The sequence below is a fragment of the Anas acuta genome, chromosome 7 (genome assembly GCF_963932015.1).
Source record: "Anas acuta chromosome 7, bAnaAcu1.1, whole genome shotgun sequence".
NCBI classification, from domain to species: Eukaryota; Metazoa; Chordata; class Aves; order Anseriformes; family Anatidae; genus Anas; species Anas acuta.
In genome coordinates this window covers 29,989,913-30,014,101 of record NC_088985.1, presented here as the reverse complement: position 1 = coordinate 30,014,101, position 24,189 = coordinate 29,989,913, and the positions used below count along the sequence as shown (strand labels likewise).

The window sequence follows — 24,189 nt, the reverse complement described above, 5'->3', positions numbered from 1 at the left end:
GCAGTTGCTACAGTACTTATCCTACTAGGGATAAATTTGGTTGTGAAAATACCTGAGTACTGGTTTCATGTTGGAATAAGAAGTATAGATGAAACTCCCTATGACAGGCCCTAGAAGTCTTTGGTTATGTAAATGTGCACAGTTAGCTTCATTTTAAAAAAAAAAGAAAAAAGGAAAAAGAAAAGGTAATTAATTAGAACAAGTTCTTTGTCCTCTGTCTATATGCTGTATCTACTCCTATTTAATTGCTGTGCCATTTTTATTTAAAGTATTTGAACATTTAATGTCTTCTTAACCCTTGGCTCCCAGTTTCAGCTTTCCATTTGCTGTGGGCCAAGTCACTGCCAGTGTCCAAGATCAACCTAACTTAATTTGCTTAGTGGTACATTGGTGGTTTAGCATTAATCTGCATTAATGCAGCATGGTTTAGGGCAACTGCATTCACCTCTCTAGGGCTTGCTGCTCTCTGTCTACATTCTTTGTTATCTGTTATCCAATAAATAACAACGAAATCGCAGTTCCTACTGTTACTAGATACTAGCAAGAAAAATTAGCTAAATAGCTTTGAGTAGAAAGAAATAATGAAAAATTTGGGGTTTTTGCTTCCTGTGTCACTATTTAAAAAAAAAAAAAAAAAAAAAAGGTAATATTAGTGTAAAGATTATTGAGGGGAATTTAAGTAGGGATCTCTTTTGCTCTGTAACTCCATTACACTGATGGGTGCAGGCAGCTGTGGTGGGAAGGAGCATGTTGTGGCCACACATCTCCCACTGTTTACAGGGACCCCTGCTTTTGTTCCGTATCTGATCAAAACTTCCTCTCCCGTGTCCGTCCCTTGCAGTTGTATAATCTCGTTATATTAATCAAACAGCTGAGGGAGAAGTGCAGTTCCCTTCCTTTGCAGGGCAGAAACAGGATGGCTGCTGAGGCCTACCTGAGGCGGGCGAGCTGCCCACTGCCCTGCTCCAAGGGGCTTGGGGCTGCCACAGCCTCATGCCAGTGACCCAGGCCAGCTCTGCTGGTGGATACAGTGCTGGTGGCACTGGGATGGGGAAGAGAGGTGTAGGAAGTGCTGCTTCTTTTCCTCTGAGAGCCAGGGTCTGAGCTCCTTTTCCAAAAGGTAGAATAGTGGGAAAGACTGCAGAGCCGAGAGAGGAGAATCGGAGATGGCTGTCTTCGCTCCCTTTGATTTTGACATTGGGGCATGGAGGGAGTAGAAGAGGAGAGAGAAGCTTGGCCTTGTCCACTCTGTATGTCCCTGGTTGAGGAGAGGATGAATGCCACCTGCTGTTGGTTCCTTCTCCTCCATTATGTCCAGAGGTGGGGGTATCACTGAGCAGGCTGTTGTACACCGGGACCTTGGAAGTATCTTTAGTTTGGGGCAACGATAGATGTTTGGTAGACCTCTGTGGGCTTTTTTCAGTGAAAGGGGAGACAGGTAATGGAACAACAAGGGCAGGAGGGAAGCAGCAGGAGTGTTCTTCACCCCAGTGTTTTCCATGGATGAGGGCCCTGCCATACTGAGCATGTTGCTCATACATAGTAAAGTTGTTACGTAGCTGTTAGTCTCAAATGTATTCACAATCCTGCATGCAGACAAGGTAAAGCTGAGAGGGAAATCAGAAGACAATGTTAGAAAGGAAGCTTGTGATTACAGGTTTTGCATCATCCTGCTTTTCAATTTTGTTTTCAATTATTATCCGTTAGGGAGCAAGTTTTTATGGCAGAGTATCACAGAAGCACTGCAGTACCAGGGAATGTTTGTCGCTGGTTTGCTGCTGTGTGTGAATTAGATATGAAACTGTTTGTGCAGTTTTCAATGTAGATCATAGAAATTGCAAAAATATAAAAACAATTAGCTTATCAGTATTCATCAGTACTTGGGAGATTAAATACTGTTTGTATATATGAGATTAAATACTGTTTTTTAAGATGGCAAGCTCTCCTTCAAAATCTGTGACTCTCCTTTGGAGTGGAGGCCATGAGCCATCCAGTTTGATGTAAACTAACAGTGAGCAGACCTTCTTACACAGCAGCAAAAGCAAAATAGCTTTTGTAGTTCTGTTTAAAAATTCCAGTGGGTGCAGATATTGGAATCAATTTTGCCTACTCTATTTTGAGTATCAGTTTGATCTGTGTCTCCTAAATACTGTTGAAATGGCAACAAATAATTCAAAGGAAAGTTTCGAATCTGTAAGTTTCTGCGTAACTGAAGCAAGTGACTTCCCTAGCTAGGAGATAAAATGGAGAGCCACTAGTGGAGAAGTGCCAGAAGCTGGAGCAAGGTGATGAAAGATCTGTTCATTGTAAAAGTTTGTTTGAATATATTAATATTACACTATGTAGCCAAGTTGCATCTGTTCAGAAAGCATATTTTTATCTTTCCTTTGAGGGCCTCTGTGGTTCATTTGAAAGGACACAGGACTGGGAAATAACCGTTGGGAGTGAAGTATATTTGCAGGACAGATCAGATGCCTTTTTTAGAGTCCTATTTATAGTTTATGTGAAATCAGACCAGAAGAAATTTGTCATCTGGCACAGTAAAAAACAATTAATCCGGTTGAAATGTAAGGGTGGTGTATATCCAGTGTCTGTGATGAGTTGCCTCATCCTCAGGGACTATGGACTTGCACTGTTGGCTGCGTTGCTGTGTGTTGTATCGTTGAGGCATGCACCAAAGGTTAATGCTCAGTGAGATGCTCTGTAACATCTCTCGCTCTCGCGATTGCAAAACAAAGAACTTGCTGCTTTGCTCTGCAAATTAACTGATTGGTGGAAAGCTGCTTCAGTCTGTTGTTTCATGGGCCTCTTGTGGAGAAATTCTTTAGACTAGAGAGTCTTTATTGCCTTCCTGCTGGTTTCACTGAGCCCCAAACTCCCAAGACAGGCTGTAGAGGTTATTCTGTGTAGTTAATCCAATTCTGAAGTGGATTATCAATATCAAATCTCCTTAACCTTAGGCATGTACAGTAAAGCATGACACTTGTATATACTCTTCCCTGTCAGGGATTCCTGCCTTCATGCAAGTTATATGCAGTGTTTGTCAGTAATCATCAAATGCTTACTGACAGCATGTGCGTATTTTTATCTGCAGCACTACTGGTTGTGATTTTGAATTGGCTAGGCTAATTCAGTTTGTAGTAGTTGAAATGCAATGATTTTGTAAGGTAAGTTTACAATAAAAATACCAAGCGTAAACCACTGTCACTAGGCATTTTTACGTACTGTATCTCAGTTCAGTGTCAAATGTGTACATAGAGGATAAGTTCACACAGGTGTTCATAAAGCATGATCTCCTTTCTAAGGATTAACAGTAACATAAGCAGTTTGGAAGCTGCTTGTTATATTAATAATGTAATTGCTGTTCAGAGGTAAATGTTTATATGTACCTACAGTGAGAAGATTACCCAACAGTGAGCTTTGTATATTTTTGGAGCCACTGCAAAGAAGTGTAATGTAACCATCTTTTCTTATCTGTTTCTAAAGATAAGATGACCTGGAGGTTTCAGGTGCTTTTTACATAAGCTTGTGTGTTAGAGGTTTCTGAACATTTAGAGTGAAGATGAGCATCCCTGTTTCCTTGTTTTGTTTTGCAGTAAATTAAGCATTACCATTTTACTGTTTTATCTGTATTTTTTGTAGGCTGCTATTACTGTTATGCAGAATAACAACCTGCTAAGAAAATCTTGCTTGGAAGTACCTCATAAAATCAAATTCTGTTTTAAGAAAACCAGACTACTTAATAGATCAAAATCTGTCAATGTTTTATTCCTGAGGAATCTGGCTTTTAAGAATATGAAATGTTTCTATTTAAAAAGCAGTAAGCCCTCACATCCTGGCAGATCAGAATAAACTACACTATGTATTTTGCTGAATCAGATGATGCATTTGGTAAATTTTAATTTCATAATTTCATTTTCTGCAAAAGAATGATTGCATGATACTATAAAGAGCAGTATTACAGGGTGCTTGTAGTCAAAGTAGCATGACGTAAGTGGCAGAGGAAAGCACAGCATAGGAGAAAACTTACAAATAGGACCAAGGCCATTGTGCATTATTTGCCTGCAGATCAGTCTGATAAGAGTAAGGCTACTGTGATTATCCTAGCATGTAGGGTCACGGGACTGCAATATGTCCTTAGAAAGCACATTCTTCTCTAGTGGGTGCTCCCCTCCACTCTGTAAAGTTGTGTTAGGGAGCCCCGAGGGGATGTCATTCTGCGGGGCCTTCAGAGCCTGGGTGAGGAGAGGCTGGCAGCCTAAGGCCATTGCACGGGCCGCTGTATGATGAACTCATGGAGGCAACGCTGTGTGGGGAGTATGGAAAGGCTACAGAATGAATAACTGCCATGAAGAGACTTCTGCAACTCACCTGCCGGCTTCAGAAGACAGGTAGGTTGGCTGAGGGTACTGTAAGAACCTGGAGAGGTAAAAGAGCAATGCATGCAAGAGCAGTCAAACACCTGGGAGCGAACACCCAGCTATTCAGACCCATGGTGTAGGAGACAGCTTTTTCAGGTACAGGCTGAGTTCTGCCCAGTGGCGTGTCTGAAAAAAAACTGAAATCATCAGCTTTGCATGAGTCAGTTGTCTGTCGTCTTTTGTGCTCGAGTCCATAATAAGCATCACTGCTTGTGCTGTTTTCAAAGGATGGAAAATGTGTCAGTTGTCCAAGTGGCTGAGGACAACACATCAGAGGAATAGACTGCTGGACTGGGGTACATTCAAGAGGAGCAGAAGCCAGGAAATACTTAACTGTACAGCTGGAGAATGCTGAAACTGGAAACTGTGTGCTTCAGCATCAGGGCACTGGGACCACTGCAGAGTTGCAACAAATCCCCTGTTGACATCATTAGTTTTTCTTCAGAACAGGCGTGGTTAAGTTAGGATAACAACCAGAGCAGGCCTCCTTTTCCTTAAGAGCATGAGGGAGGGGGATTTCCTTCTTGGAGAAATCAGCATTTTGCAAAATTCCCTGATCAACACTTTACAGAAGTGGTGACTCTTAAAATTGACTGAGGTTGTGCAGCAGCTAAGCTGTGGAAGCTTGTGGCAGGCTTTCTTGTCAAAACTGTTTGTGCTAGGCTTTTTGCTGGAAGCAAAAGGACATTAAATAGAGGATATTTTCCTGGATGTTATTTATTAGTACAACTTCTCCCCTTTCCCTTTGTGTTTTCTAGCAGGCAGTTTCCATCACTGTTAGGTGAACAGAAATTTCGGTCAGTCTTGAAGGAGTTTTATATAAACTATGTACTGATACTCACAATCCATCGTCTCATCTGTGAAGAATGAGAGCAAGATAAAAATCTGAAAGCCAACTTTTAAAATGAGAATAACAAACCTTAAGTCGTGGCTAAACTGCTTAGTATCTTAACGTGGATTTTTCAACATTATCGCCGTACAAGAAAAAGCAAACCAAGCTGGTTAACTCTTTCCCTTTGTGGTCTCTGCATGACTCCCATGCCTTTTGCTGACTGCACAGGGTATTTTTCACCGTGAAGTAACAGTAACATAATTACGCTGTGTAGTTATAGTGTGCTCTTTGGGAATCTTACATCCTGGTTGTGTTCAAGTGAGACTCACTATTAAAGTTGTACAGTCCAAAAGGTTATGCAAAGAAATTTTTTCTTTCTTTTAGAATATGCACCCCTGAATAGCAATAAGTACCAAGGTTTTCTTTCTAGACTTGCTAACTATTTGTCTTTCCTCCCAGTTTAGCATATATGAGTAGATTCTGAATTATACAGCAAGGTAAATTTTTGTCTCGAGGCTTGAAACAATGAGATTAAAACAAAAAATGACCCCAGTTTAAAAAGATTTTATTTACAATACCAACAGCTGATCTCTATGTCTTCTTATGCTGGAGTAAATTACATTTGACTCCTAAAATCCCCAGTCTAATATTCTGCAGTCTGTACTTTCAAATTTATTTCTGTGTGCATGCTGCAGTCTAACCCTGCAGCTTTCTATGGCTGAGACATGCGAGGAAAGGCTTCCATTCAGCCACGGGCGAGATGAGATATGGCAGTGCTAATCTCTAGCATATGTGAAAAATGGATGTAATGAACTCAGAGAACAGAAAGTTCAGATACCAGCAGTCAGCTTCTGTGTCAGCAGCTGCTGGAACAAAAAAAAATGAATGGTAATCATCTCACGCCTTTGCAGGGTGTCAGAAGGAAAGAGTTAACGGTACCCGTGCGTGCAGAGCACGGGCTGCTCGCACATCAGATCCAACAGTTATGAATGAAGGTCAGCCGTGCCCCTTGCAGGCTGCTGGCCCCAAACTGTTTACAAAATACGGCTTGGGAAAGAACACAGCCAGGCTGAGTTACAACCTGAGCGTCTCCAGGGTGTCAGCGGCGTGACACAGCGTGCTGCGCCCCAGGTTGGTGGGGCTGGGGCTGAGCTGCTATTAATAGCAGCACACTGAGTCACAGAAGCAAGAATGTCAGACTGCCGGGGCTGTGCTGCTCTTACACATCAGGCTGCTAACAATAGAAAGCCAGCCAGGTTTGCTGGAGGTTTTTTTTTTTCCATGCACATGCCTGAATCTCTGTCAGTCTCTCTTCCTAATTTATATAGTTATTTATTAAAGAATGTCACTGAATAAGAGATATTTTGGGTGAAGTGGACTGGTTTATTTCATTTCTTTCTGTTCTTCTGGGTGGCATTTATGCAAAACACTGAGAATTTATTTACTGCAAATATTTTTAATGATGGATGTATGCTCTGATTTTCCAGCATGCATCAGCCATCTGGTGCTCTGTCTGGCTGATGCCTACAGTTTGTTTCCTTATATTAATTTTTCCCTCCCTACATATAGTGGCACTGAGAAGGGATTCCCTTGTGGAGGTGTGAGCTTCAGTGCCTAAAATACAGAGGTGCCTCTGGCTCAGAGCTTGCTTTAGGCTGCTTCGTGAACATAATTGCACCTCCGTCATGTAACCTAGCTCAGGTACGGCACTGAGCTGAGGCCGGTGAAGCTGCAGCCCAGTGAATCTGCCCAGCCTCTAGCCCAGAATAGCTTTGTATTCAGTCCAGCTCTCTTCTGCTGAGGTCACCTCTGTCCTTGGCAAGTCAGTTCATTTTCCTTTGTCAGTTTCTCCACCTCTGAAACACAGATACTAAAATTTACTGCCCAGTCAAAGGCATGAGGGGGTAGGTTTGTATTGGCAAAATCACTGGTAGCTGGCTACACTGAGGAATAAAGTTATTTATAAACAAGGAAAAAGTAGCCTATAAATACAGGAGTATTGCTACTTGATACTGGCAGTATATATATGGATTCAAAACACCACATTAAGTGATTTTAATGAGCATTCAGGGTTTTGAATAATCCTATTTCTAAGCTTTTTTCCATAACTGGGAATAAAATTGTGCTTATGAAAGTCAGGCTTTGATTCTCACCTGACTCTGAGGCGGTATCTTCTAAAAGAAAACAGAAACATTCTGAATCTTGCTGTAAGACATTGAGACCTGGCAATATTGTAAAGGCTTTGTGCTTTTTTTCTTTCTTTTTTGCGGCTCTCTTGCTGCTCTGTTCCCTGACAGCCTGTGGCCAGCATTTCAAACAGAATTGTGTAAGAGGGATGGAGCTCCCAGCCCTGGGTATCTGAGTGTGCTGCCTACCTGACTCACGCTGTGAATTCTGTCTGGGGCACTCCCTGGCTGTGCTTCTAAACCCAGCTGCCCACTGAGTGGCTGCAGATCTGATTTTTATTATTTTTATTGTTATTTCAGGCATTGAATAGAGTCAGCATTCCAAGTTTGCAGAGATTATACATGCTGCTCTGTTCTGTACTGTGGTCAGATGACCAGAGAGAGGCTGTGTCTGATGTTCGGTAACAGTTTTAAAGCAAAACCAGGGGTGGATAAAGAGTGCTCAGCAAAGAAAAGCCACCGTGCTGCAGCCTGCCTCAGCATTTGTATGTGTTCATCTTGTATTTCCCCATCTCATCCTGGCTCAGTTTGAGTAAATAAAATAAGGAACTCATAAATACCCAGTGTCGTGTGTGTTTGAACATTTCTCCTCTTTCTTCCTACATCTTCTCACTCGCAGTCTTTTGCCAGTCATTCAGGAGCAGACTGCGTTGCCAGCTCTGTTCTGTGAGGGCAGAGGAATGCAAGGTGGTGTCAGTGGCTGGGAGCCGGGGCTGGGGAATTCGGCATTTGTTACACAGCAGCAGCTGTAGCTGGGTGCTTCGGCACAAGGGGCAGAGTCTGCACGCAGGGTACGAGCTGGAGGAAGAGACCACAGTGCAAGAAAGGGCACAAGAAGAAAAGAGACACGACGAACAATAGGACTGTATCGGATTTTGTGGGAGATCTGGCTGAGGAAGATAACTGCCTGGAATAAGCTGCCTTTTTTATTATTATTATTTTTATTTATTCCACTTCAGCCAAACACTGCTGGAAAAGAGATTGTGTTTAAATTCCTTCAGCTAATTCTTGCTGCTTCCACTACGAAGAAAATTTGTTTGCCATGGTGAAAGAAAAAGGTAATTATGTTTATTGGTAGACTGAAACTGAAAAGACCTAATTACCTGAGGTCTAAACCTTCACATTTAAAATTAAGTGTGTCTTCATTGACAGCTGCTTTTTGCTTTTCTGTAGATGTGAGGTGCCAAAAGCTGCAGTGGATTGCTTTAATGATATTTGTACCTGTTTTAGTAAGGGCAGCATCTTGAGCACACCTAACATAAGGTGTTTGCTCAGCTGAGTTCCTTCTGAGTGTGCATGTAGCTGTTGTTTTCAATTTTACTACAAGTTTGATTAAATTCATGATTTAATTCAAGTTTGCTGTTGATTTTTTTATTTTTTATTTTTTAACCTGTGTTAGCTACAGTTCAGGAAGCTTTGACCACCAAAGCAGTAGCTTACTTAAGATAAACACATCCAGCAAGCCTGGACTTGACAAGGTCACGTTTTTCCTTTTAATGAAGAAGTGGCTTATATGGGAGTTCTGTATAATGTTGGAATTTTGCAGCAGTAAATGAGACGCATTTCAATTGCCTATAAGTAACGTGTTAAGCCTCCTACTGAAGGATTTACTAGTCAAAGAATTCAGGAATGATTGTGGAGTCTTTCTTCACAGTAGTAGCACTCTGCATCATTTATTGCATTATAAGGATGCAAACTACGTTTGAATTGTATTTGAGCAGTGGGATGGATGTGGTTTTGGAGCATTACATTACCACAGATACAGACTTTAGTCCCTGTATTTGAGGAGGAGTATCTGTTCTCTTTACTTTCTGGAGGGCTCTGTAAAAGCTAATGTGGGATAAATTCAAACCAGGTAAGCAGAAATAAAAAGCAGTCGTGTTGAGCGAGAGTGAATAGTTTTTCAACTCCGAACACCCACACGGTGATTTGATGCTATAAATGAAACAAATTGAGTGAATTTACTCTCATTGGGATTTACACTGGAGTGAGCAGGATGAACTCTCAATAGTCTGCTCTAGTGTATCTGATACTTGCAGGGATTTGTGGCCATAAACTGTCTCCTGGTAACTTTTGTTGATGAAATGTACTGGTCCAGCATAAATAGTATGGGATATTTAGCCAATTTGAGATCCATTACTTAAGATTTACAGGATCATTTTTATAATGTTGTGGCTGTGAACTGTTGACCTGCTACCAGTATCAGTAAGCCGTACCAGGGATGATTTAAGAAGCAGTTGCATCCCAAACCCTTGCAGCTGTAAATTTCAGGGATCCTGTATCATTTGCATCAGCTATGCCTCCCATCTTTCCAGAAAAGCATATTGTCATTCAGCTTATAATTGTCACTTTTTTTCTAAGATGCATTTTGAACTTAGGCTGTGGATTTTCTTGAAATGCATGTTAAATATGTGTAGCAGTTTTAGCAGTGCAGTTTTCATCCTTTGCTACGTTTCTGCTCCCCACCCAGCTGATGCACAGTTGGTTGGGCTTCCCATGCTGCGCGGGGCTGTACCTTAGGAGAACTCTGCATGAAATTTGCAGAGTAATTTTTTCATGAATTTGCAGCATGAAAGTTGTTAGTAACCTGTAAGGAAGTTAAAACAAGCTGATAATTTTCATTAAAAAACAAAAAAGCAAGGGAGATGATTTGCTAGAATAATGGAAGAAGTTGACAATAAACAGTTGAAAATAGGAAAAGGACTTGTATTTAAATTGCTTCCTTTTCCCCTGCCTACCAAGTGTGATGAATTATTTACAATAGCTATTAATATTGATGTTGGATATAAAATTTGGCTTCTGTTCACACAGATCATAGACAAAAGAGCTAAATGCTGCCTTTAACTTTGTGATACCTTCACTAATGTTTCATACATCATGGCTGCAGAATGAGAAAGGATAATACTGTTCAGTATTTTTTTTCTTTAATCTTTTCTGCCTTACTCTTTTCAAATAATTTCTCCAACAGAAGTTTGTAGGTCACCTTTTTGTTTTGTTTATTTTCTGTGTTCTCCCATCACTCTTTATTTTGCTTTCCCCAGAATTTCAGGCTTTGTTTCAGGCTTGTATAGTACAGCTGGTCCCCTCCCTCCCAGCCACTGCCGGAATTGTTTTTAACAAGCTGAAAATGCCTTCAGCCTGGTGCCAGTTGGTAAACATGTTAACTAAGCACAGGAGAGGCTGGTTTCCACTAGAAAAAATGTGATTCCAATTCACCGAAGTGCAAAATGATTAGTAACAGTTTTTAGCAAATTAGCATGCTTCATTATGTTCAGATTGTGGAGTGATTTCAGTGTCTGCCTGGTCAATTCATGTACAAACAAAATAAAATCCTGAGGCCAGGGTGTTCTCTGCTGACACCAAATGGCTCTTCCTAAATTGTGTTTGACTGATTCCACGTTTTTGTGTCTCTCGTTGTGTACTGGTCTCTTTCCAATTATGAGCCCTTATTACCTAGTTACTCAGATAAGATTATTGTCACAGTGTTGTGTCTAAAGATGACTTGCTAGCTATATATCCTGCAGCAGAAAGTTTACGTATGTGTTCTGTGTTTCTTGTTAATAGCTCTCTTCTGCAAAGCCCGTTCTAATATCTTCATTTTCATTTTTTCTGTGTTGAGGTGGTTGTCTGAATGTTGAGCCTGCATGCCACATTGCTGGATAACGTACATTGTTAGAGCTTCATTTTTCCCTCCATTAGTTCACCACAACTGAGGATTTAGCCCTGGTCTTTGATTTCTGACCTACTGCTGATGGCCTGGCATTCATCTGCCAGTTTGTGACAGTGTGGTGGGAATCGGCCCTTTGTCTGATGAGTTCTTGGACTGGGTTGTACGTGGCCAAACCCCTGGAAGTGGAGTAATATCTATTTGTGCCAGGCTTCTCTGTGCTTGGAAGGGTAAGAGGAGAAAAGAGGAAGGGCTAAAGACTTTTAGGGCTGGGAAGCAGGTGCAGAGATTTCATGATTGTGTTCTTCACACACTGCTTCTCCTGCACCTTTGGTGCTGGCACCTGCTGGGTGCCAAGCTGCAGTAAGCCCCATCGTGTTTCCATGTTCTCACAGATGCCTCTGTGGATATTCAGTTGGTAATGGTTTTCCAAGTAAACAAGACAGAAAACACCGTTCAGCAAAACGTTAGCGTTTCCTGGATAATTTGGCTTCTGGTATAGTTAAGCCTTGCAGAGAGATTTAGTCCTGTGTTGTTTTTTTCATACTGTTGATAAAGCATGATGCTGATAACCCTTAAGGTTATGATCAAGAAGACGTTTTTGTGCTTGCGGTGGCTCCAGTCTTGCCTCTTTTCTATTCCCACATCCCCAAATGCTGCGAATCTCCAGAGCAGCTTTTGTTCTGCCCTTTTCCCTTGAAGTAAATTGGCCTGCTTTAGCTGGGGCTGGACTTATAGAGCATAAAAAATGTTACCCGCGTGTTAATGTCAAGGTGTTCTTGGTGTGGAACTCTCTCACCAGTGCTCTGCTTATTTGTAGTCTCACCATTTATTGCCAGTGTGAAGGAATAAAATGTTGAACAGTGGGATCTGGATACTGACACTTTCTCTGTGTTGTGGATGTTAATGATAAACAGTCTTGATATAGCTCACGGCTTGGGAACTTTTATCCCCAGGTGACCTGGGGAAGTCTCCAGGTTTGTTGCTGTTGAATCACTTGACAAAATTATGCATTCACACTTCGTTGGGGGAAGATTGGGGAGTTTCCTTTTCTCTTTGCTTTGGTTGACTTTGTTAAATTTACTTGTGCATGACAGTTTGCTTTTGGGGCTCGGCATTTGGGGTTTTGTTTTGATGAAGTCAATGTGCTGACTTTTGTACAAGCCACAAAAAAGGCATTTTATAAATATGTGTGGCGTTAGGAATTAAAAAAAAGATACTTGTGTGGTTAAGGTGCTAAACTACAGAACGGTTCTGTGTTAGACTCTTAAGGTGACCCCGGGGGAAGTAACTTGATCTCCCGCTTTGTTAGTTGATCTGTAAAATAGGGATAAGAACATTCCTCTTGTCTGCCTTGATTATTTGTATTAGGGGCCTTTGGAGCAGAGAGTTTCTTTTACTTTTCACAGCTATCACAAAGAAATATTAGTCTTGGATTTCAACTACTACCACTTGAAACAAAAATCCAGTGGTATGTGAAATATCTTATAAACATCTTATTGCTTTTTAAGACAAAATGGTTGTAAAAGAATTATGTTTTTATTGGCAAACTTATGGTGTTGCTTGTTCTCTATTTTCTCTTTCCAAATCTATTTCTAATACTTGATTTCAAGTTGCAGATCTGGTGTGCAGCGCCAGAGAAACTGAGAGAAACAAAAATAACCAAAGAGATGCCAGTTCAGGCACTGCGTGTTTGCTGCACTTTTTGTGTATTTTTTAACAGCACTTAGTTCACACCGGGGCATGAGCATTCAAGTCCCGAGCCAGGCCATGCAGTCCCACCAGACCCCATGGCCGCAGTGCCATTCCATGCATTCCTCGCATCCCAGCTGCCTGCAGCAGGCAGTCCCCGAAGATCTGGTGGCAGCTATTTTGTGCTGAGAAGCGGGAGAATTTCTGCCATTGATGCTGGTGGAGGGGAGGGCCTCGTGGCTTTATTCATTAACTCTGAGACCACAGAGTTCATGGTTCAGATAGTGATGGAGGCAGTTAAGCCATTCCTCCTTCCAGAAGAGATAAAGGGAGAGCCCCAAGCCCACAAAACAGTTTTGAGTTGGTGGGGGGGTTTTGATCAATTTAATTTGTCGCCAATTAACAAACTTCCGATTCTGCTGTTGAATAAGAGCAAACAAACTCATACTTAGACAAACACACCTTGGCTTCTCTCCTTCCCCATTCCTGGCCTCCTGGCCCCAGGCCCCACGCAGTGCCTTTGGTGAGGTGAGGGTGCCCAGAGCTGATCAGCACACTCAGCTCCTGGCCTTTGGGCGTCCCTTTGGTTGTACCCTGGCACTCCACCGGGGCTTGACCACAGCCCGTGGGCCTCCCCCTGCGTGTCCTCATGTGGTAGGACAGACCTTGTAGGTTGGGATAGAGTGATCATTGGGCCTGCCACCATAGCAGAATTGGTCCTTTTTGTGTCGAATGCATAGTGGGGGAAAAAAACAAGTTCCACTAATCAAAACGTGGTGTGTCCTTTGGGTGGGAGAAACAAGAGAACAGGATTTTGTTGTTTCTGGGGGCAATCCATAACTAATTTAAGAAGGATTATTTGTAACAAACATGGGTTTCCACCTAGAGAACAGTCAGTATCCCCAAAAGGATGATTAATCCTTGCCTTCGCCGAGCCTGGATAGCTTTCGGGCTCACTGGGGATCTGTCTGAGAAGAACACTTAGGCTTTGTCTTAAGCTTATTCTGTTCAGCAGAATATCTCTGTGAGTCTAATTGAATCACTGGGATTTAAAGCCAAGTAAGTGCTTTGGTGTTGTCTCAAAGTTGGACTCCATTTGCAGCAGAGTCATATATTTCATTAATGGCAATGATTTTTGTGGTGTAAGTTAGCTGCACTGTTGTGTAGGAGGTGACAGTGAGAGAAATAATGCTAGCTTTCATATGGGCTAATCATAAAGTACTATACACCCAGAAATGATATATGCCTTGTATAGCTCGGGGACATATGTTATTTGCTGTTTTAAATTACATATTGACAGGAAAACAGAACCTGGAAAGCAGAGGAATCTCCTCAAAGCTGCAAAGTGAGGAGCAAGCGCTAGCATAAGGGTCAGACAAAGTAATGCCTGTTCAGAAGTGAAAATGTTGTTGGATTTCTACTGTACAAGAGCCTAATAGGCATGGTTCTGTAAACAGTGTCACCAGGGTAGCTCGCTAATTTATTCCCTAATTCCCAGCGCTGTTAGCACCAGGTTGATGTCACGGATGTTAATATAATCTGCATGGCAGAACTGTGGAACTTGGTGTTAGTTTAGGATCTTAAAATGATACTGCGTTAAAGAAGTGATTCAAGTAGAAACACAGCCTTGCAGAACAATGTAACAATATTACTGCTACATCAAACAAGAGTCAATAAATGTTTAGGTTATTCTAAGAAGTGTGTGTTTGTTTTTCTCTGAATACACTTTGAAGCAGCATTGATAGATTTGAGAAGCTGTTTGCTACCCACCACCTCAAGTGCTAGCTAGAGGAACGATGGCTGAGCAAAGGGCCGCGAAGGAAACTCGTGGTGGGAAAACTTTTGGTGGTAACTGAGGGACACTTTATTATAGATTCTGTTTTGAAAGGTCTTTGTGACAGCCCTATTTCTGTGCAGGCTTTTCCCCATTTTTCATTCACACATCAGACTGCAGTAACGGCAGGTCCCTATGCAGGGGTCCCCTAAAATCTATAAGTGGATTGTGCTAAGCTAGCTCAGAGGCCTGTTTGATGTTTGAGTGCTGTTACAGGTCAATGCTGTTCATCAGTAAGATGGAATTTCTGTGCTGTTTGGAAAAAGCCATTGCTTTTTCTGCTAACTTCAGCAATTTGCTTTGTGCAGCCTTGAGGATCTTTGAGGACTTGCAGTGAATGATTTGACACTTCTGTTTATTAATTGTTTTGGGTAAAATTTTGGTTCAGACGTCAAGCGCTGTGTATGAAATAGTTGCTCAGAGTACTCTGAGGAGCTCTTGAATTTCCAATTACCCCCATCCTATGCTAGAGGAGAAAAAAAAAAAAAGACACTTCTGAGATATCTTGATCTTTTTGTGTACAATGTGTTGAAGGCATATACAGAACAAAATGATCTTACTACTTTCCAGGCAGATACAGTTGCTGCGTTACGGACTTGCAGATGTTAGATGTGAGAAACATATGCTAACTGTGATCCTCCATCCCTTTGGTAAGGAGATTTGAAGGGTGAATTGATTATCTTGAAATTCTGTCCTTTAGTAAGTTGGTTAAGCAAATGCAGAGAACTTTTGCTGAAGTGAGGGAGATAAAAAATAAAGGTGTTCTCAGAACATTAGGTTAGGAGTCTGAATTCCCTATCTTTTTATCACCCAATTTGGATCTAAATCTGTTTTTGTGAAAAATTACTAATATAGAAATATGGCAGACTAAAATCACTTAATGCTTGTGCCCTTTGGTTTGCTAACTACCTATCCAGTAACCCATCTGTTAATCATGTTGAATAATGTAATTTTTAATTCAAAGACTGGCTTAGCTTAGTCAACATTTGTTTCAACATCGTGTTTCACAGCAAGTCGTAGCTTGCTGCATTCTTCATTGTAAGTTTAGTGCTTTTTCATTACTGAAAATAGGTTTAAAACTGCCTACTGCTTTTTCTTGTTTGAACATAAAACAGCACTTGATCATAAATAACAAGCTGTTCATTAACTCCTCTGTGAAAGGATTATTTTTTCTTAAACACAGGTTGTCATATATGCTATAATGTAACAAATACAAGCAGAATAATTTTGTCAAGTCTTTTTGTCTCTGCAGTATAGGCCATGCTACAAAACATGCTCTATGTTCACTGTTAGGAACTTGTGGCAAGTGAGCAAGGCAAGCACGTGTGGACAGAGGAGGTGAAATTTGGTGTTGGCCAGCAAATGAAGGCAATGCTACATGTACCTGGCTTAGTGTAGACAGGCTCTGATGCTTTTATATCAAGAACAGCATCAGTGATACTTCCACAGTTTTTATACGTATGCATGTTTGTGGCATGAACTTTCAATTTTTTGTATTTAAATAACAGTGGACTCTTCTCTCTTTGATTCCAAATTGCAGTTGTTAATGTTTTAGGTCATTACTTGGCATTTGTCTGTAAACCTTCTATTTCATTCTTTGGGTGGCATCAGCTCTACTGAGTAGGTTTGCATACTTATAAATATTTAGGGAAGTACCTAAATACCAACTTTTTTTTTTTTTTTTTTAATGGTATGATTTGTCTTTTTTAAAAATGGCTTCTAGTAAGAAAATCTTCACATGTTATTTTCATGTAAATTACGAGTTTGATACTTTTCCTTAGAATGTTTTCTCAACTGTTCTTGTGAACTCTCCTAGCCTCTCATCCTAGTTAACTAGTTCCACTCATTAATGCCATTGTAATTTATTTTTGCTCTTAAAGGATCTCTGAAGATAGCAATGCAACCTATTTCTAGGCTGGATAAGTGCTGTGATTTGATGTCTTATTTTCTTCATAATGTGTTGTGAAAAAGCTTTAGTAGTTACCTGCCAAGCTGAGGGGTGCAGGGGGTGAAGCGAGAGTCATCTGTTCATTAATGTGTTGTAATCTGGCCCATGGCTGGCCATGAGATGCTATTTTGAGGATAGATACCTTTGGTGTATTTTGTTTATTCTAGCTGAAAAGCTGAGGCTGAGGAAGAAAATGTTATGGTGATAACTTGATAGGATACAGAGGTAAAGTGTCAGTTGTTCTTAAGTCTTCTCTGTTTTCATTAGCAGGCTAATTGGAATAACAAAATAACAATACTTCTGTGAAAAATGCCAGAAAGCATCTAAAAAATATGGCAAATAGGAGCTTAAGATTTTTTCCCCCTTTGAAGGTAGCTTCTCTGGTTATATGTAGACTGTTAGAAAAGCTTTAAGACAAATTTCCAGGAAGCGAGTTTTAAAATATGATTCTCCAGGTACAGCTTGAATGGCAACAGCATAAGCAAGCTGCAGTCTAGGATTTTGCCTTAGGCTTTTTCCTACGTGTGTAGGCACGCAGCTCGCTGCTGTCTCTGCAGGGAGTGTCTCCTGCCAGGGTGTCCCGCAGTTCCCCCTGATCCCTGTCCCATGCCTGCAGGTAGTGACCACAGAGCCTGCTCTGTCTGCTCCTGGCAGCTGGGGGTTGATTTCAGTCTTGGTCATTATTTGGTCACCTCAGCTGATGTGGTTCTCAGACATGAGATTCAAGACCTGGATCTGCAGAGAAGCAAAACAACGCTGTATTTGTCACCCTTCTTTTTAATGGGTATTTCAGTAGCTCCTCAAGGCTCCTCTGTGCTGGCCTTCTGTCTTCGCTATGAGAGCACAGGGCAGTGATGGGGCAGGCCTGCCCCTTGAGCATGTTTCTCTGGTGCCTTTCATCCCAGAGCAGCTTTTGCCACAGTTCGCATTTCTGAGCTTGCTGTCTGTATTAAGCCACTCGTAAGATGTGAAGGGCACAGCTGTGAAATCCTGAAGGTCCCCTCACCTGCCCTGCTCTGGGTGCAGGATATTCTCAGTGTGCAAAAACCCTCCAGAGGCTGCGGAGGTAGAAGTCATAAAAACTGTATATCCTAGCAGGAAGTGAAAAGTCCCAGCTGCTACAACACGATCAGAATGACTGGGCGTAACTCCACGTTTATCTGCAAAGGTAGGCATGCAAATATGAAACTAAAAAATGGACCTTTTAGACAGCACTAGCCTATATCCTCCTCATGTTTAAATTTAGATGAAGTTGCTTTTTACTTCAATTAAGAGCAGAATTGAAGCCAGCATATTTTGCTGTAACCTCTGCTTTGCAGCATGCTCATAGCAAGGCGTTTCCCAGAAGCTTCTTTCTGACTTCCAATAAAAAGCCGAAGTATTTTGTGGCTTTCAGCAGAGCCGTGGAGTCTTGCCAGGAGAATCTGCAGCTCAGTCACTTAGCTCGTCTGGTTTCCCAACAGCTCTGTGCTCAGGTCAAGCTCAGGGAGAGAATCATCAGAAAGGGAGGCTGCAGTATTTATTTTTCTTGTTTTCTTTAATTCAACAATTGTTACTCTTCAGGTAATACCTGTAATTTCCATTTCAGAAGGACTTGGTGCTGAGGTTCTTTTTCTGGCTGAGGCAGCAAGATGTGTAATTGCTATTAAACCTTCACACAATGATCTGCTCTACATAAAGCAGCACTGACAGGGCAGATTTAAACTTTGCACAGCAAATTAATTCCTTAATTTTGTTCAGAAACTACCTCAGGCTTGTCATGAACATGGGGTTGTTAAAGTTTTGTTCTCCTTTTTTTAATTGTTGCTTTTTCTTTGGAAATCTGTGATTATTTGGAGATGGTTTGGTAAAATGCAGAAACAAGCACTCTCAGGCTGGTGAAGTTAAATTTACATCAATATAGTGAAGTTGCTAAATGCAATGAAATCAACATGGCATGATTCACGAGGGGATGTAAAGAACGACACAAATTATGCTGATACGTCTGTGGAGTGAGATTAGCACAAAGCAAGATTAGTGACAGACTATTCCTCAGAAAAATGAGGTTTTGTTGTTTTTCTCTTTCTTTGATTAAAAAGAAAAAGTAGTCCAGACTTTGCAGTTGTCCATACTTGTTACTTAGGGTAAATGGAATGTTTAATATTCCATTGATCTTTCTTATTGGAAACCCAAGTGAGCTGAAGAAAGCATTAATTATCTATTAGTTATTCATTTAAGCTGGTCCTGTAAGCAAGAGTGGAAGTCTCAGCCTAGCTTGTCTTGAAGAGTTTTGTGTACATCTCTGCCCAGAGATTTTTTTGGTTTTTCATTAATAAAAGTAAAAATAAAAAGTCCAAGCAGGATAGAGCAGCATTGCAAGTGAAAATTGCTATAAAGTGACTTGAAACTTTGGGAAAGTTTTATTGATGATCTCTTGTGATTAGTCAGTGCAAAATTAGAAAGTGTTACAGCTTAGACTTCTATAGGTATTGTAGCTTTCAGAGTTATTCCTGAAAAGTGCTGAAGGAATAACAACAAAATGAAATATTCAAAGAAATGCTCACACCCATTTGACGTGTATGTCTGCTTCCAGCACCCCTTGGGGTTTGTTCAGTTGTGGACGTTGCAGTAGTTCAGCTAGGGCCAGTTTTAAAATTAAAAACAAAAATGTGTTAGTAGCTTGGGTATTTTTGTACTTTTTACAGAAAAACAGATGTTTAAAATGATCCCTTCTATTAGTAGGCATCTACACGTTCCTGATGTGAGGTAGACAGGTACACAGTGTTTAATCTTGCATTAACGGATCCCTGTGCCATGCTATGCTGGTTGGGCTAAAGAGACAAAAAAAAAATTGCATCTTGAATTCATCTGAAAAGGCTTGTATGTGGACAAGTACCAGTGCACACCAGTATGCTAGAGCTGGTAAATACCTGACTTACATTTCCACACCCATGCAGAAAAGTATGCAGCTTATGATACAAAGACAACTGTGAGCCGCTGTACTGAGCCAAGAATGTGTTGCTCTGGGAGCATTTTGCCTTCAAAATTATTAGTTTATGTTCTTTTAAATTGGAACAAAATCAATTTTAGAGTAACCTGAGAAAACTGCATAGTGTGCTAAACCAGATCATGCAGGTTTGCTCCTAGCTACTGTAAATGGAAAGAAAATACTTGTTTCCTTCTAGATAAAATTTATTTTCATCTGTTTATACATAAGTATTCACTAAGGTAATTAAGACTTCTGAGCAGCAGACTGTGACCTGCTTCAGATTTGGATGGTCTGGCCTGCCACCATAATCCAAGCTGAAGAATCCTGAGCTCCCAGCACCTCTCTTAATTTCTAGCTCTGGGTTTTCAGACCCAAAGCAGCTCACTATTTATATGGCCAGTAAGCTGGTTGGACTTCAGTCAGGAACACTTAAAATGAATTGCTTGTAAAGGTATTAGTCTTTCTTTAACTCCCTGTTCTGATGCTGGTCTCACTCATACATGTAAGCACCGTTCCCTTGCTGATGCCTATAAAGGGTTTACTCTGCCTTCTGTATGTTGCATATGCCCAGAGAAAAAAAGCTTGCAAGTTATTCCTTGCAAGAGAACAAGTCAATTACTCAAATCTTGACCTACATTTCCAATTTGAGGCCAGTAAGACAAGCAACATAATTAGCTTCACTAAAGAGATCGGTCTGGAAATAGCAACTAACAGCATTTGTATTCATTAAAGGGCTGTAAAGGCAGAACTTGAAGTTGCATCGTCGGACCAGTCTTGAAAACATTTACTTACTCCCAATAAAGAGCAAAAACTTGTCTTTCAGATCAATACCAGAAGGTCTGAGTGCTGGCACGCAGGGTGTGCTAGGGTATCCTCCACACAAGTCTGTGAGCAGAACATTGCAGGTACAGATTTCAATCTGCACCATGCAAGTCCTAGATACCACTCGCCCAAATCCTCAGTTCAGTTCCTCCTTGGAGCAATTTTAGAAAATTTGCTCTGATACCTTTTCTTCAGTTGGCTCCAGGCCCACCTTGGGCTGTCTGGATCAGAAAGGGAATTTTCCTCATAATAATTTCCTTTGCTAGCCCCCTGCTTGTCTCTCTCTGTTTTTTTGGTGTTTTTTTTTTTTCCCTCTTATTGCATAAACTGTGTGTTTCCTTGGTTACAAGTTAATCGTTAATAGTCTTGTTTGGAAGAATAATAACTTCTGTTCCAGAAATAGTTTTGTATTGCAGCCTATTAGATGAGGTTCACTCAAGGCAAGGCATTTACTGGGATCTTATTTAGATGGAACCGCTAATTAAAACATTGGTTGGCATCGCCAACTGCACTCTGATTCTGGACTGAATCGAGGGAAATAATTGAAGTGAGGCTACCAGAAGAGGAGGTATTCACAACTTGGTATTTGAGTAGAGGAATTCAGCCATTTGCTTTGAAGGCTTCTAGGAGATTGGGGCGAAAACAAAACAGCAGCTGCCATATTAGCTTGGCTGAAATTACAGCAGAAATTATTGCTTGAAATATGTGTTATTCTCTATTCTGCATGCTGTTGCTCCCCTTAAGTCATTTTTTTATTATTAATCTTGTACTTACTATATCTCATGCAGTTATAGCAACATATTTCTTAACAAAGGCATTTATAAAGGACAGTAATGTACAAGAACTTGATGAAGTGATAGGTTTCTTTCATAGAAATTCATTGAGAAAGGAGAGGAAACTGGTACAGCAAATATGAGCAAGGTATGTGTTCTCTTGCTGCATAAGCACTAACCTGGAAAAAAAGCATTATCCTGGTTGGGGAGATGTCAGGAGCTGATCAGGAAAGGAAAAGAGAGCTCCAGAAAATGCTGAGCTAAAATAATCAATACGATTGCCAGTGACAGTGAAAATGATATGGGTCTATCAGCAGTCAGTCCAAGAAAAGCAGGGCAGGAATGGTAGAAAGAGAGAGATGGGGTGACGAGATGCACATTATCTCGGCAATGTTCTGATAAGTATCAATGATAAGTATCAGTACTTTGGGAGCAGCATTAGGACAGCTTACTGCTGCTAAAATGGGATTTAGGAGGAGGGTTTGAGGGAACAGAGTTTTGTTTGGGAACATTCTGGGTAACACTTTCCACTTCACACAGTCCAGCTGAGACACATTTTTGTTCTACCTTACACCCGCGCATTGCTGTTGGAGCCCTAGGCTGACACAAGGCACATCTGAAGAAAAAGTTAAACATTGCTTTACAGAAGCCAAATGTGGAGCAATAAAACTTTTATTACCGCAATGAAATATACAACAAAGCTGACACAAACCTTTCCTGTTCCTGCCCAAGCTCTGCTAAGGGCTGTGGGATTGCTGATTTCCCAGTACCTGGAATTTTGTCACCCTGACTATTGCATATGCTTTGTGCATTTCTGTCTACTCATAATATCTCTAATTTGCATGAGATAGTTGTTTCTGCAGGAAACAAATAAACTTGGCTTCTGTTCTCTACAGATGTGTTTTCCCTGTATGTACTAAAGCAAAGTTGAGAGTTTTATTATAGCCATTTGCATGCAAAGTCAAGCCACCTCATTCATCTTTTTTTTTTCCCAAAACATGACTTGGAATTGCTTTCCTTTCCTTCTTTTTCTTGGATTGTATTCTTTATTTTTGTATTAAAATAGTCCAGTTCTTGCTGCCTTGTGTGTTTGTTGAATGAATTACATGCATTCATGTTCTTGGAAAGAAAAGCTTATGGACTCTGAAACATTTTGTGGTGTCAAAACTGCGGAGGGAATTTTTCCTTGTCTTCACATGTCCATGGCAGAGTCATTGGAAAGAGGTAGTGGATAAGGGTGGCTTAAACTACTGTTTTATGAAAAGACTATATTTTTTTAAATGGTTGTGATTTTTTTGATGAGTGTGAAGTGTAATGGGATGAACTTGTGATGAGAAGTTACTGGTAATACAGATTTATGTATAGCAGAAATTCTTTAGGTTTAAATCATATTTGTTTGTTTTACAGTGGCCCATCCTCAAGAGCCTCACCACCCATCGGAAAAGCCAGTCATCCACTGCCATAAATGTGGAGAGCCATGTAAAGGTGAAGTACTCCGTGTTCAGGCCAGACACTTTCACATCAAATGCTTCACCTGCAAAGGTAAGACCTTGATGATCACCTGTTAGAAATGAGTCAGTTTATGAAAATATACCTTGAAGCAGTTATGAGACATAAAGCTTCCTGCAATCTGCAGGATATTCTTCTTGCTCAATATGTCAAGGATTTGTGGGTGGGGAAGGTAATGAATGGATAGGAAAAGGGCTGAATCACCCACATACAAGCAGCAAGGTGATCAACACTACACAGAACAAATTCAATGTGCAAACAGTTAGAGTGTAATTGAAAAGATTATATTGGATATTTGATTCATGAGGAGGGGGGATAAACTTAGCACTGCTAGGAGACTCAAAATGTTCTCACACTTGATTATGGCCCCCCACTAATTCTGTCTCCTTTTTTTTTTCCTGGTCTCTCAGTACTGCTAGGCCTCTACTTTTTTTCCAGGGTCCACTTTTTTTTTTTTTTTTTTTTTTTTTGTGGCCTTGATTTTCATTTTGGTCTCCTACTACCTCTAAGGCTCCCACTAACTCTCATTCAGTCTATGCCTTATTAGTTGGGTTTGCCAGCGAGTGTTGTCTTTTTTGTGTTTATGTCTTTCACTTAGAGGGAAAAAAAGTGGCATATGGAGGAGGTAGTGCCAAGTTCTGTTTTTACCTGAGCTTCAGAACTTGTTTGTTGTTGACTTCTCATATTTAAGTGAATACATTTTTTTTGTTTAAACTGTATAGTAATTTACTCATATTGCATATTGGCTGACCATATGGTTCATACAAGTGGGACACAGATGTTAGAGTAAGCATTTTTCCTCTTAGTCTAATGGGCTTTTAATTTAACGTGGCTCCACTACAGAAGGTAAAGTTAGACCCTCTCACTATAGGCAGTTTGCTGTTAAGCCAGAGGAAACAACAACTCATACTGAGAGCAGAATGCATCAGCTGCATCTACGGGCAGTTTAGTTGTTGTCTTTCTCCTTTGTGCATAGCAATATTTGCTCTTGAGATTTCAGCTCATACATTTACAGTGTGAAAGCCTTGAACAAGCTCGTATGACTGAACAGACAGACACCTGCTGAAAATGTTTAGGCTTTTACTTCTAGACTTATTCTGATAGTCTAGTGAAGATGAGGAAAAAAACAAAAAACAAAAAACATTTCCTCATAAAGCTGTCCCAGTACTGTAGCAGGGTTTCAGTGTGACCATTTTTAGTCTGCTGTACGTGGGATTCCTTTTTGTCGTTGCTGTCCATGCTCACAACGCTGTTTACAGCCTGCTGTTAAGTGGGTTTGATGTGATCGTAATCCTGCTTCCTAGGTTGTGTCAGAGGCACGTAGGCACGCTGTGACTGCTTGCCATGTGTGCCAGCACTGCAGGAAACAGGGGCTTAAGCCTCCGTGCTGCACTGGCCAGCCCAGGACATGCTCCATGTCCTGTAACATGATCAGGTGGTTCTCATGCCCAGTAATCTGGTGCTGTGTCCATCTCTGGAATCAGTCTTGGTAAAAAGAGACAGTAAAACTGCTCCTTGACAAAGGCAGCAAGGAAAA

The 24,189-nt window shown here is 40.9% G+C and overlaps 1 protein-coding gene across 18 annotated transcripts in view; it reads left to right on the top strand.

Annotated features, from left to right (window-relative positions):
- ABLIM1 (actin binding LIM protein 1) overlaps positions 1-24,189 on the top strand; it is a 186,542-nt gene that overhangs the window by 64,428 nt on the left and 97,925 nt on the right. For 16 of the 18 annotated variants that reach the window (XM_068688679.1, XM_068688678.1, XM_068688680.1 and 13 more), the window contains one exon: positions 22,551-22,685. In XM_068688679.1, coding sequence (XP_068544780.1) covers positions 22,551-22,685 — 135 coding nt within the window. Of the gene's footprint in view, positions 1-4,271; positions 4,392-8,073; positions 8,498-22,550; positions 22,686-24,189 lie in introns of those variants that run through there. The other 2 variants (XM_068688674.1, XM_068688677.1) reach the window with 2 other exon arrangements.